Genomic DNA, 14,854 nt, shown 5'->3' on the forward strand with positions numbered 1-14,854 from the left:
GTAAATGTGCAATATTATTTAGGAATAGTTGTCTTAGAAAAATGTTCAGAATAACATTTGTAACTTGAAGGAAAACTTGTCTCAAACCTCATCTTCATGAATATGAAACGATGTGAACTGGTAAGAGAATGCTCATACACTCAAGATTAGCATCAGTCTAAAGAAGCTGTCACTTACTGTAGAGAAAGAACACCAAAAGGCAGAAATAAACATTTCATACATTACAGATTGAGATTCCTTCCACTTCATAATGGTGTAACTCATGTGATTTAAATTGAGGGACACTGATTTTCTTCAGAGTACGTGAAATGGCAACCATAGGTCAAATATTATAACATGAGCTCTAACGTCATTAACCTTTTAGAATAGCAGTGTTAATTTTTCAGAAGCACAGTACTGCTTCTTATTGCACCAACAGTTTCCTGTTCAAGTAAATAATTCACTTAGGTACTGCTTATTCAGACACACACTGCTAATTGAATAGTTTTCCATTTGCTCTTCTTTAAAATTCAATTAGATAAAAATCAGGACATGCATCTGGTTTTCCCTTACATTCGCGCCAGCCACCATGGGGTTCCCAAGATCACAAACCACCATTCTAGTTTCATTTTCCATCTTGTAATCACAGCTCAACACACGCAGTGCCTGTAACAAAAGGACACCAATAAGGAGGTCAAAGATCACAGTGAAATGCATCCAGTTGGGAAAGTGATTCCTTTCTGACTGTGACATTTCTTTTGATTTCAGATCCCTACTCAGTGCACTATGAAAACATTTAATGGGTTATTGTCAGACAATGGTGAAAACTGATGCCAGGGAAAAACAAACAGGGAAGTTTCCCAGTACCTTTAGGGCCACGATGCGACCACTGTGTTTCTAGCTCTAACACACCACTTTGTTGCTGTGAATCATTCTTACAACCACAATCATTCAGAGAAAACAAGAGTAGGTTGTAAAAAAAAAATTGAAAGGAGCAGGTTTTGCACTAATTGTAATACATTCATTATCTGTCACAAGAAGTCTCTGTAATGAATGTCTGGCACCGGGAGAACTTTGTTACCCATTGAGTCTAGAATTTTATTTTAAAATCTATGGTAAAGTACTTAGATTAAATACTTCTCTAACAACACAAAACATTACTTGTGTTTCTAATTTAGCAACAAAGGAGATGGATTCCTATGCAAGTAATTTCCCTCAAAAGCTCTTAATGCAAAATGTTTCATGTGGGTTTGCTTGTCTTTCAACCCTTGATAGTCTTTATCGCTGGTTTTTCCACCTTTATAGACAACAGACAGTACAGAAGGTGGAATAGGATAGTAGAAGGAGATACAGAATAAGATAAATAAGAGAAAATACCTACATTCATGGGCAGAATAAACTACTTTGTAAAAGCAGAATGCAGCCAGAGTTACCACTAGAATACTTTCCCTTTCCTCTCATTTGCGATTCTCACAAGTTAAGCAATACATGCAGGGTCATGCTCTGTATACAGAGATCTGGGAAATCTCTAGACACTGACTACTAATTCATTCCTAATCTGTAAAAGCCAGTGTGGACATGCTGATCTTAATGCTTCCTGAGCCTGAAAAAAAAGATGTGGCATGTCCTAAGAGGAGCCCATGTGAATCTCACCTTCAGCACACACTCTGCTTATATGGACACTTTTGCAATTTGTTAGGAGGGAACACAGCACATTCAGTGAACTGCTAGCCAGTCAAGCCTCTCTACAGGAATTAAGTAGTCTTTACAGCTAGTAATAAGAGATGGTTGGAAAACTGTTCATTTTAAAGTGATTTGGGGATTTACCATTTTATTTTTGACCTTTTTATTTATTTTCATAAGTTCGTAAGTTCATAAGGTTGGAAAGGACCTATAAGATCATCTAGTCCAACCATCCTCCTATCACTATCTCTACCCAACTACTAAATTAAGTCCTTTAGCACCTCATCTAAACGCTTCTTGAACAGCGCTAGGGATGGTGCCTCAACCACCTCCCTAGGCAGGCCATTCCAGTGCCTGACCACTCTTTCAGAAAAGAAATGCTTCCTCAGGTCTAATCTAAATCTTCCCCGGCGCAACTTGTTTGTGGCCATTCCCTCTTGTCCTGTCATTACTTATCAGGGAGAAGAGGCCTACCCCCTCCTCACCACAACCCCCCTTCAGGAAGTGGTAGAGTGCAATAAGGTCTCCTCTGAGAGAGGAGACCTTAATTTTTTAAATTAAGGTTTAAATAATCATCAAAGATATACATTTACATTTTATACTTTGCAGATTCTTCATCAATGCCCTATCATACACAACTCCACATTAGCCCTTACCACACATTTTTTGGTTCTTTAAAGCTAACCAGTTAGAAGAGTTTTGCATGTAGGTTTTCTACTATTTAGAGGCAATGATTTTAAACTGAAAATGATTAATGGAACTGAATTTATATGAACAGCATCACAAAAGTTAATTTTTGCAGCATAAAGATGTGACAGTGTGTGAGAATTTCTTCAGGACGGACATTAATTGCCTTTGGTTTTCCACTGATCATTTTTTTTAAGGTGGCTAAAAGCACAGCAGGAAAAGGAAACTAGCAGGAAGTAAGCAAGGGAACTATACACCCAGTACTGTTAATATCAGTGATCTCATACATAACTCAGCCAGATGGAAGGTTTTGCCACAAAACCCTTCTACCTGTCACTGGTAGCAATTTATAACTTTATAGCAACACATGGTCTTTTTGGCAGTCTTGAGCAGAAGCAAAATCCCAACAATTAACACGTGTGCTCCCAGGGAGCATGTTAACTAAAAAATGATTGGCTGCTCTAAGTCATCCAGGCAGCCTAAAAACTTGAAACTCTTACTGGTGGTCTTAGTGATGAATTACTAATTGATGCCAGAGTAGTTAGGCACAACAGGCTGTGGAATAAAACACCTCCTCTCCTTTCTGGATCAACACCCTCCAATCTCATCGTCTGAGCAGAAGTAGATGGATTAGGTACCAGGTGCCAGAGTTTAGCTTCTCTTCTAACTGTTGTAGAACTAGTGTTTGTCCTCAAAAGGTTCAAATTATGTCTCATCTAGCCAGTCACCTTCTACTAATTCTTACAGTAAGATTTTTCAGGTAATATAAGAAAGTTACACATCTTTTTCCTATTTAAAAAGTATAATACTATAATTTAGAAATACATAGGGCTTTAGCTCAGAGCTTATCCAACGCAAAGTAAATCTGGCTGTGATCTGAAACACCCCTGCAGTTCCCAGCCTGAGCAGAGACAGTCTTGCCAAAATATATAATGTTTTTGGTGTGGAACAAATACCTAATACGGCTGCCTGATTTACTAATTATTCCACGAGAGTGTGGGTTCCAGTTGTTGCTACTAAGGGAGGACTGAGCTGTTCAGCATGGGAAACTTTTGCCAGGCAAAGAATTATTGTACAGTGTGCAGACAATGGCTTTGGGTTCACACACACAACTGTGCTATTGTAGTGTAAGAACTTACTGTAGAGCAAGCATATGCTGCCTCTGGCCCACTGCTGGCCATGGAAACGTAAGGTAATATAATGTGGTTATACATTTTTCATCGCTGTTAATTCCAGTAATTCTACACCTCCTGCATATGGCCAGTTATTGCAAGCCAACAGGTTTCCAGTAACTTGTAAAGCTGCGGTCATTTTCTCATTTACCTGGTATCTAGAGCTTCTAAGCATTTCCATGATACAACTAACGAATAACACATTTGATTTCATTGTAAGTCATTGTATTTCATTAACCAGTTTTTGACTGAAAGAAGTATCAGTATGTGCAAGACTAACAAAACCTCAAGATCATATGCTTGATCTCAAACAAAGATCACACTCACTTGGCTCTTCACTTGCATGTGCTCATGTACATCTCTGCAAAATGCCACTCCTCTAATGCAGTTGACCTTTCTAGGTACAATATATTACAGAATGAGGCCAAAGATAACAAGATAATAACAACTGAGGAACAACAAACATTGCATTTCATAAAGCTAAGAGAATTTTCAGTTGTTATTGCCTTTAACATGTAATTCAGGTGATAAAGAATAACCCAAGAAATTGTTCCCAAAAAATCAGGCTCAATGGGAAACATTTAAGGGGATAAATTCATCTCTCAGTTAACTAGGTAAATCCAGAGAAGCCCCATATTAAACTTGTTTAACACCCTATATGAGCACATCTACTTTGAAATGAAAGCAGTGTAAGGGAATGATTTGATTATAATGATCCATCAGAAATGTACCAAGTAATTTGTTTGGCTCATTACACTTCATTTGTTCAGCCCTCAGCCTACCTGTTCTGCTGATTATTATCTCTGCCTTAATGCAACAAAGTCTTCAACATAGAGAAAAGAAGCTACACAGAACTGTAAACACTGATGCAGTGAATAGTCAATGAAGTTCTCAGATTCCATGTTCATGTTATTCTCCATTAAGTGTAGGAGAATTCAGAATTGGATTTGTCAAAGGTGTATCTTACCTTCAATAAAAACTGAAGAAAATGGAAAAGTTTAATCATGTTTCCTGGGCTTTTAAAAAGTTTCTTTTGAAAGGAAGAAGAAAAGTAACATTTTTTGCCAACCTATTTCTAGCTTGTCCTCATTCTTCCAAAACACCAGACTCCCTTTTCTCCTTCCTTTAGCTCTAACACTGCCCCCTCAAGTCTATCTTTCTGGCACTGCAGATTTCATTTTTTCCTAAAATAATAGTAAGTTCTGAGTGATTTCTGTCCAGTCAAAATGATACGTGCTAATATGTGTGGGCTTTAGAGTAACTACCTCCCCTGACATCTACAGTAATAGCCAAAAGAACAGCCAAAGATTCACAAAGCGTAACAAAAGAAAAATACAACCACGTGTAGCCTGTCTTTGTTTTCTTTATGCCTTGTAGATCACAGTATGAAAAAAGACAGCATCCTAAGAGAATAAAAGAAAAAAAGTCCACAGCAAGAGGCCAGGTCTCTTTCCTTATTTGTTCACAAAAATATGCTTTTCAGAAGTTTTTCAGAAGTTTCAGGGAATCTGTGTATTATTATTCTGTATTATCATCTTCAGTTACATCATTAGATCTTGTCATTTTCATCTAATTGGGTTCAAAGCCCAATAATACAGACACTAACAGAAGGAGAGTGAGGAAATACCTTGTAAGTTATGGTCAACTTCCTTAAAAACATTTGCCTTCAGAAAGGAAATTAACTTGCTTTCTCCCACTCTCACCCTTGAGGCCCTGCTGTGCATTCCAGGCACTGACAGAAAAAAGAAAGTTCATGTTGCAACAGCCTGGGAGATTTATGTGCAGATGAGGTGATGCAGACTTGCTGTCCAACAGAGAATACATGAACACACTGCTTGTTTGTAGTATACTATTTCATCTTTGCTCTTAAGAACATACAGATTGCATAAGGAAACAGAGTATGTTCAGTACAGCTCAGTGGGACATGAGTCTACATCAGACCTCCTCTGAACACTGCCACATTTTATATTTTAACCACTTTTTCAGCATATACGTAAGACAAAATAGTTGATTTTCATTTACCTTGTTGTTGCGTTCAACGCCAGTGTAATCTGCTTCAGGTGGAATATTTATATGTAGCTCAGCTTCATAGGCTCCTTCCCCATCATTCCTTGGATTTATTATGAGCATGACACAGTTTTCTTCTCCAATTATTAGCTGATCTTTATCTCTATGCAGAACATATGACTTGTCAGAAGTTAAAATACACACAATTATGATTTACAGCAGAAAGCCAATTTGCTCTCATAGCATCTCTTCTGGAAAATATCCTGTGAATACAGAGTAAAACCTTTTCATAAAAAGTGACCCATTTGAAAAGTATGCAAGCACCTGGGAATGATAGCACTGAAGGGAAAACACACACCATGGGTAAACAAGAGTAGACTACTTGAGAACTTGGAAGTTAGCTGTATACAATTTCAAAGCATGACTACTTTCTATCTAGAGACAAATATTGAGTGGAAGAAAATACTTGCTGCCAGGGTCCCATCAGCATTTCTTCGTGGAAAGCACAAAAGTGGTGCAATTTCCATTCTCTCCTCGAGCTACTTGTACAATAAGCACACAGAAGATCTCAAGACCTGCAACAGCACTGTGCCTTTTCCCTTCACAGCTGTCCACTGATTTTGATGGCACAGACAAGTAACTGCCAGAGTTCTCCCACTTCTCCTGCTTGGCATATTTCTCCCTCTATAAGATGAATTGTTGCCATGTTTTTTTCATTTTTTATTCTGAGATTCATTTAAACCATTTACTGTATAGAGAGTTCAAGAGAATTTTCTCCCTATTTCAAATTCATTGCCATAGTAAAAAAAAAAAAAAACCAACAAAAAAACATTTAAAAGCTACTTTGAACAGCAGCTGGTATTATCTCTTGACACTCAAACAAACAATCCCACTCCTAACACTTGTAAACTACATCTATGGTAAGCTTTACATATCATGAATGTGTCTGACAAAGACATACTCTGTATTTCTCCACTCTTTTCTAAGTGAATTAGATGCACAAATTAAAACTTGGGAATTAGCTAAGAATGAGTAGATACAGCAAGCAACAAAACTGCGATTCATTCTGCTGAAGCAGCTAGGAGGTTCTGGATTTTTATACGCAGCATCACTTATTTTGTTTAACTTACGGCACAGCAGAAAGGTGCAAGTCGGGAATGCACAGGTTGTCCTCCCCACAATCTACCAGAATGTAAGCCTGTGTGTTGTAAAAATAAATAAGTAAATAAATAATACAAGTTCCAAAGTCCAAATAACTTCATTGAATATCCCTAATTTAAATGACTCAAATATCACTAGAATTTTCCTCATGATTTAATCTTGTTCTCCCTTCTAAAAGTTCCTTTCAACATGAGTACTGCATGAGACTATCTAGACTGTAACCTACATCTTTAGCAGAATAATATCTTTCAGGTCCTTTCCCACACTAACTCAGCTCACATATTGTAAAATGCAATCAAAACTATGAACACAACAAAATTTTGGAAACGCTTTAAAGCATTGCCTGGTTCTATATTTATCTTCAATTTACATTTTGAATTAATTAAAGCCTTGTGCAATTTCAGGGCCTGATATTCTTTAAAGGAAGATGACACACACAATATTCCTGAATGTTTTCTTGTTTATATACAGAATAAGATTCATGCAAAATTCATACCTGTTCTGTTACTGAGCTTCTCTGGTAATAATTCAGTATTGGCTTCACCATCAAGCTATCTTTGATATGGGATTCATCCAAGCTATAATTCAAGTTTATATTGATGGGAGATAATTTATCTCTAAATTCTGTTTCATCCTGTGAGTGATAATCACATAATAATAAAAAACAACAATAATTATTTCAGATGAGTATGGTCTCATTTAGTCTTATTGAAGGTAAAAACATGTTTCTTTGACAGGTGCTGGCCAAAATCTGGCTATTCATATTGCATTGTGAAAGCATAATGACCTACCAGTAACTGGAATGCCCAGAACACTTTGTCTCCACAGCCCCACATCTGGAAGAAGCTGGCTGAGCTGAGTAGACTCAGTATTTTTTTTGTTAACATTTGCCTAACATAAGGCGATTTAAAAGAGACATACAGAACCAACTCCTACCAGCTACTGCCCTACTTTCATTCAGAACAGAGGGAAGGTCTGTGTGGATTCGTGGAGGTAATATTGTTGGTTTATGCCATAACCACTGATTTATATGAATTAGTGATGACAGAATTCCACCACCCCTATTGTCCAGATTTTGCCTTACATATGGCTTGAGTCTTCTCCATTCCACTTCCCACTACATTATTTGAACCAGCCTTGGAATGTGCATGAGGTAATCCCAGCTGCAATTGGGCAACCAATGATCCTTTCTTCTTCATTACTCAAGTGCCACAGTTTTTTTGCAAATATTTTAAAATATTCAAAATATATAAATTTTTTTTAAATAATTCCTTTAACATATTTGTTGGAACAGAACTATCACGACACTTAATGAGTTTAATTGATTATTACACTGTGAATACCATAAGAGAGAACAATCTTGTACTTTCATACCAGGAAACGCATATTTAATCAAAATGCCCAGAAAAGTATGAAATTAATATAATCGTACACATAAAAACTGCAAAGCTCACAAAATGAAGCCTTTCTTTTTTACTTTCACTGACTAAAGATGAATCAAATGTTTACATGGGAACTCTTGTTGAGTTAGAAGAATGGTCTGGACATTTTAAGGCAGTCCTTTATTATCTCTCTTTTGTGCAATTTTGGGATCTAGTACCAGTGCAAAATGTTCTTACTATTCAAATGGCTCCCCTTCTTTATTAATCTTTTTCAATCCCTGACACCACTAACGATGACAGCCCAAAATATTTTAAACTTACTCTGAGATAAACAAGAAATTCTTGACAATAGAGTTTCTTCTGTCTTTCCATTACAATAGAGAAGTAATGATGTGACTGATGGTAATCAAAGAAGAGGGTCCTTTTAACAGCTCCTTTCTGTTTCAATGAATCTAATTGCAATTCACCTTTCAGCACTACAGGATAGAAGTAAATTGAATGTTTATTTATTTAGCACAGAAAGAAAAACAATAAGCAAATAATTATATATCACAGTTAATAACCAACATTAACATTAAAAATGATAAACAAAGGCTTAAAAGCAAAACTAGTCTAAGCCCAAGATACCTGTCTGTTCAGAAGCATGCTAGTTTTTGATTCAAAGTATAGAACATGTATAGTTTCAATAAAACTTGGAAACTTTGTTTACAGGCATATATATACTAAACAGGAATTCTGTTGTTTTGGAAAACAAACAACCAAAAACAGAATATTCTCCAATTGGGTACTGCCTTGTTTATTTGTAAAATGTCTTAAACAATAATAATCCTTCAAGCGAACTGTAAAAGCTTTGTGCTTATATATATATACATGTTTTTAATTGTTTTTTTCTTACTTTAGGAGGATTGCACTCCTATTATCAAGGCATAAGAAAAAATGTTTTGAAATTAAGTGGGCCAGAGAAAGTGATAGGAATATATAAAACATTTCTTACCTATCTCATCTGAAATACTCTGACCTTCAAACGCTGCACAGACTCTTATAGTAAAACTATATATACAAAAAGAAAAAGTAATTGTTAGCAGAAAGAGGGTTGACATAGGAACCAGCAATTCCAAAATCATACTGCTTACGTTTTCCTTTCCTTTTCTTAAAATGATGTTTACTACAATCTGTGCTAAGGCACCTAACCTACACCTTAAGACAGAGAGTCTCCCAGGCTCCACTAACACTCTGAATTACTTACCAGGATAGATATGGAGAACTTAATCCACAAATTCTAGAGACAGCTTATAGAGATCACCCTATTAATACCAATAGCAAAGTTGGGTTCCTTAGCCTGATCTTCAGTGAACCACCTTTGTATCACACTGCTTGCAAACGTCCTTTCTGTTTCATCACAGCCAAATAAGAAAGACTTACGTGATCTCAAGTGGGTGCAAGTCAATTCAAACATATCAACTGACTTGTTCAATTTTTGCTGCTTATATTGTATTTAATTCTCCTAAGTTTTACAGAGCTAAATTGAAGCACAGAAAAACTAGTTATTCAGGTTCACTATTTTCTACAATAATTCAACACGAAAGTTTTATTTTTTTTTTTATTTCCTTGTTCACAGTCTATAGTTAATTTTTTCTGAGCCTAGTAACATGCATGACAAAACGACAACTGTATTATACAAAATCACATCAGTCACAGTGAATCTGTGGCAGCATGTTTTTCAATCTCCATCGTGACACCAAAAAATGGCTTAATTACTCTACACCATTTTTCCCCACACAAGTCTCACACACTGTAACAGAACTGCTCAGGTGAAGAAAGATTTGGGTCTTCCTAAAACTTCCAAGCATCTCAGGTTACAATCATTCCTACAGAATATTTTAATGGGTTCAGAAAATGTTTTGTTTTATATAGGGATACTATGTCATCACTAGAAGATATGAAATCAGCACATTTTACAGTAATAGCTTGGGTTAAATCAAAATAGTTGTGAATTAGCCTTTGCTCTTCATCTCTTCCCTACTATTAGTTACACTGCGTACTAACTTGTGCAGTGGATGAAAACGAACTAACATAACCTTTTAAATAACCTGCAATTGTTCTCTAATTGTGTTTGTTTTCTCTGACAAATGTAATTAAACTGCCACATTTTGGGTTCACGTAACTCTCATGACCTTGTTAAACATTTTCTTCTTGGAACAAAATAAAAAAGAAAGCATTATGCCATTAAATTACACTTGACCATAGCCTTCAAATGACATTAGGAGTGTTGATTCCCATGCAGGAAATTCAATTTCAGTCATATTTCTACTTCTTCAGAGTTATGAGTTGAAAGATGAAGAACCAATCACTTTCTAGCAAACAAGGACAAGAACAAACAACAGGAAAGAAAAAAGCTTGTCTAAACTAAATTTAGACATCAGGTTTCACAGGGCAGCCTGCTATGTCATAGCATAGGTTTGTATTTCCTCAGAGGCTCATGTATTGAGCTTAGTGACCTCACTTTCTGAGATCTCACATAACCTTTGCACTGTCCTGCTTAAAAAACAGTAGAGTTAAAAATCATCTTGAGGTGGATTATTACCAGGAAATGATAAGATGGGAATTTTCAGATCTCACAAGATCCAATTTGTCAGCGTTGACTATTTTTTCTGTGATAGCTTCAAATATGTAGAATTTGTTCCAAGTTTGTTGGTTTTGGTAACTTGGAAATAGCCATGTTTAAAACACAGAAGTAATTATATCTTTTTTCAGAAGTTTCCAGAAGTTTGGGACCATTCTCTTAAGACTGTATATAAAACTGACTTTGTGTATGCTTCCTCTGTACTTCAGTTTTCCAAATTATATAATGGCAAAAATAATATTTTCCTAATACTAGAAAATGTACAATAATCCACACTGTTCATAACTTACATTTCCTGAACCTGTTCTGGTGGCAGGTTCTTTTAATTCTAATTTTGCAATGTCAGTCAGCAGACACTTGAAACAAGTTGCACAGCTGGCTAAGAGATACAGAAATCTATCCCATGGGACTGAGGAATTCTTTGCCTGTTGGAGTTTCCCGATTAATTATTTTCATATGTAGGATACAAGCTTTTATCAACTGAAGAGAAAAATTACAGCATGGAAAATAGCAGCTGGTCTTCAGTAATTTTGTAATACAAACTAAATCTTCAGGGAAAACTATTTTAGAACAAAGCAGACAAATTAAATTACGCTCTACTAGAAGTCTCATAGGTATGAACCAAATGCCTTCTGACTTACTGTAAAACAAAAATGAAAAGTAACGACAAAACTACAAGTTAAAGGAGCATAATACACCTTTCCCTTTTTCAAGCATTATCTTATAGTAGAAAGACACTTTTAGTCAGGATGCTTTTATTCACTTGTCTCATGAAAATAAATAAATAAATATTTCTTTTTCTCCAATTAAACTGTCTGTACATTTTATTCTGAAATCCTATCCCTTACAGAGGAAAAGATTCTTAAAAAGCCTCAAAAACCGAAGTTCAGAAAAAACTCCAACATACTGAATCAACAAATAAGCTGCAGCCTAATGCTGATACTTTAAATTTGTGTTAAATCTCTATCTGGGTTCTCGATAAGGGCTAAACATTTCAGTGTTCTGGAGTCACATAGTTCTGCTGAGTGCATTCTACCTTGCTCTCCTATGCAAAAATAGAGAAAAGAAGAATGCAATGCCAAATGGGAGGGAAAATAATAAAGATGAAAATCTCTTGAAAGTGCTGTCCCAGGTTTTGATAGACAGTACATCCAGCACTTCCTTGTCACTAATTGCACCCACTGCATTTAAAACTGCCTCTGGTCTTGTTGATTTTACAATTCTTTGTATTTATTAATTTGCTTTAAAACCTCTTATTCTCACCCTAATAATTGAGGTTATTTCTAGAACTCATCTCCCATACAGAATATCACCAGCACACGGAATCCTTCTGACCACCTTTGGTTTAAAAGCAGTGTAGTCACCTTATCTTTTGAGTTCTCCTTTTCACCTCATCATTCTTTCACCCAACCCATGCTCCATCAGGCTTTCTCACTCTTATGTGTTTAAATGAAACAATATGACTTTTTTTTTTTTTTTTTTTTTTACATAAACCTGTTCCTTGCAGTCTATCTGAAAGGATTTAGTGGAATTTTATATGGTACTTAAAGTGTTATACTCTGCCTTGTATTTAGTTTCCTCTTTTTAACTATTTTTCCTTGTAAACAGTATCCTATATATTTCGAGTAGCCTACTGTATCAGTTGTTCTTTGGGTTCCTCTTTAAGTGATCTTGTACTGGCGTAAAAGCACCTCTGTGGCATTAATGCTATTAGAGAGATCCAACTAAATTACTTGCAACCCACAATACTCTTTTCCAATTTGCTTCATATTTTGAATGCACTTTTTCTTTTCAAAGTTAAATGCTACTGTGGCAGAGATTTTCTCTTTTAAGGATACATCCAACATTGTCTGTTACTATCCATTCCATAGCTTTGCTCTGACCACAGACAGTCAGAAACAATAGCTACACTCAACATGGCCTGCAGGACATCTCTCTTCTACAGAGGACTGAGATCTGCCTTTCTCTAACAAAAAATAGTGAGATCATCGGCTCATTCATCACTTTCACTGTGCCACTTCCTCAACAAAGATATGTGCACTGTCAGAAGGATGTGTTATTAGTCATAGCTGTTTCACGTTTCATTAATCCAGACACTGAACATGAACCTGCAGGCTGATTCTATGTGACAACAAGCATCCTCCTTTGTAAGAAGAAATTCAATGTATCACAACTCAATTTTTACCTTATTTGTTTAGAGAATCTGTGAAATACTAGGAGGTATCAATAACAACTTTGTTCTCTATAGGTTTTTTTGTTGCACACATAGCATATTCAAATATTCATATTTTCAACAAAAAGTTGCACGAAGAGCTCAAAGTAGAAATTTAGTTTAGAAAGAAGAGAATGCTGAGGATGTTTTTTGTCTAATAATGGACTTACCAGGCCACGAAAAACTGAGAGCCAGGGGGCTGACAAGTCTTATTGTCTGGATTCACAATCATGGGGTTCAGAACAAGCAGGGCATTCACTGTCACAACAGGTCTGGCTCTGAGGGACAGAAATAAAGTTCACTACACAGAGCAGGAGCAAGTAAGTACTAAATTGCAGCAGAGAAAACAACTGAGATGGCCACAGAGAATCTCAAAATGTAGAGTACTTAAGAAAAAATACTTCTATAATGCTGCTCCTACTCAAAATTTTTGTTATTTTTGGCAGAAACCATGACAGTCAGAACCTATGATGTTTCCTTACCAAGACATTCTCAAAGTTCTTCACAAAAAAAGCACAGGTTAAGAGCAGACTGTCAGTGAAACAGTGTGCTGCACTCAACAGTAGGCCTGTCCTGGGACACGGGTGCTTCAGACATATTTCATCACAGCAGGCTTTCTCAAGAGGCCAGAGCTGCCCTGTAGGAATTGCAGCAGTCCTTTGACTGTTATTTTATAAACTGTCAGATTTGCGTTTCCCCATGAACACTGCCATAAGCAGACTTGCTATCTCCGCTTTAGATACTTCAAAATAACTAAGATAATGTGGTTAAAATATAAGTTACTCTAGAATTATCTGGAGCCAATAACGAAGTAAGCTCTGACGAAGAATCATGTCTTGAGAAGAATGACTTTGTACGCCACAAATAACCACCACAGAAAATTCTGCTGAGTATGTGAGTACAGGGCTGTGGTGATGGGAAACAACCCCCTGAAAAACAAGCTGCTATTGAGTAATCACCTAATCTGTAGTTGAGAGCAATTCAAAAAAGAAATAAAAACAAAACAAAATTCTGGTGTTTGGTGGGTTTTTTGTTTGTTTGTTTGTTTTTTTCTCTAAAGACAGCAATACTGTTTTACAGTAACTTACATAATTCTTGTAAGCTATTTTTGCCACAGTTACTTTCCTTCTATTTTAATCCACAGCTGAGCATTTATGATTATTTTTCTGCACTGCTTCGGCAAGACACCCAAATATAGTATTACTTCCTTCATTCCTGTACAAAAGGGAATTTATTTTTTTTCAAGCATATTTCTGTTAATAAAACTGTTTCTCCAATATGGGAAGTTATGTAATTGATGCACTCTATCCAGGAAGCAGAGATTGAGGGCTACTTGCTTGCTCTTGGCTTTCTTAAATTAAATAGAACACATTTTTTATTGCTCTCTGAAGTGCACACTGGATCTAATTCTCCACTTCAAATCCTGTGCTGTCATCTATGTCACTGCAAAATGATGCATTGCAAATATTTGTATGATTCCAAAATACAGCAGTAGGAACAGCAGGTCTTCTCACTGTTGGTACTGAGAGTTAAAATAAGTTAACATTCCTGGTTTATGAAATTCTTATGCTTTGACAAATGTTCATCCAGGAAACAGAACAACAGGTGCTGTTGGGAACACCAAAGAGAAGATGGAAAAATCAGGAAATACAACTACACTGTTACAGCAATGGATGGTGAATGTTTAAATGCAAAGAATTGTCTGCATGTGTGGATTAACACTGCAGCAGCAGATTTGCATTTATGGATTTACTAGCTGTTCCTTATACCCATGCTCACAGAGTACATTTACTGAGAAACAGTAATCAGCAACAACTTTGGAAATTTCCAGAGTGGCCTCTCACATTTTTTCTAAACTGAGTGTAAAGCAGTGTCTTATTTCTGTTAAATCATTTCTTAATGTACATGAGCTCCAAAGAGACAAGAGTCACTTGAAAGTCTAAATTGC

The 14,854-nt window shown here is 36.2% G+C and overlaps 1 protein-coding gene across 1 annotated transcript in view; it reads right to left on the reverse strand.

Moving 5' to 3' along the window:
- Positions 1 to 14,854, reverse strand: part of ITGA8 (integrin subunit alpha 8) — a 95,704-nt gene that overhangs the window by 41,056 nt on the left and 39,794 nt on the right. Inside the window, exons 15-21 of the mRNA XM_065731311.1 lie at positions 13,077 to 13,184; positions 9,066 to 9,121; positions 8,393 to 8,547; positions 7,186 to 7,323; positions 6,659 to 6,726; positions 5,544 to 5,691; positions 553 to 645 (exon numbers count right to left, since the gene is read on the reverse strand). Coding sequence (XP_065587383.1) covers positions 553 to 645; positions 5,544 to 5,691; positions 6,659 to 6,726; positions 7,186 to 7,323; positions 8,393 to 8,547; positions 9,066 to 9,121; positions 13,077 to 13,184 — 766 coding nt within the window. The remainder of the gene's footprint in view (positions 1 to 552; positions 646 to 5,543; positions 5,692 to 6,658; positions 6,727 to 7,185; positions 7,324 to 8,392; positions 8,548 to 9,065; positions 9,122 to 13,076; positions 13,185 to 14,854) is intronic.

Source organism: Cyrtonyx montezumae, unplaced genomic scaffold (genome assembly GCF_038088225.1).
Source record: "Cyrtonyx montezumae isolate F1298 unplaced genomic scaffold, pur_monq_1.0 scaffold_14, whole genome shotgun sequence".
Taxonomy (NCBI): Eukaryota; Metazoa; Chordata; class Aves; order Galliformes; family Odontophoridae; genus Cyrtonyx; species Cyrtonyx montezumae.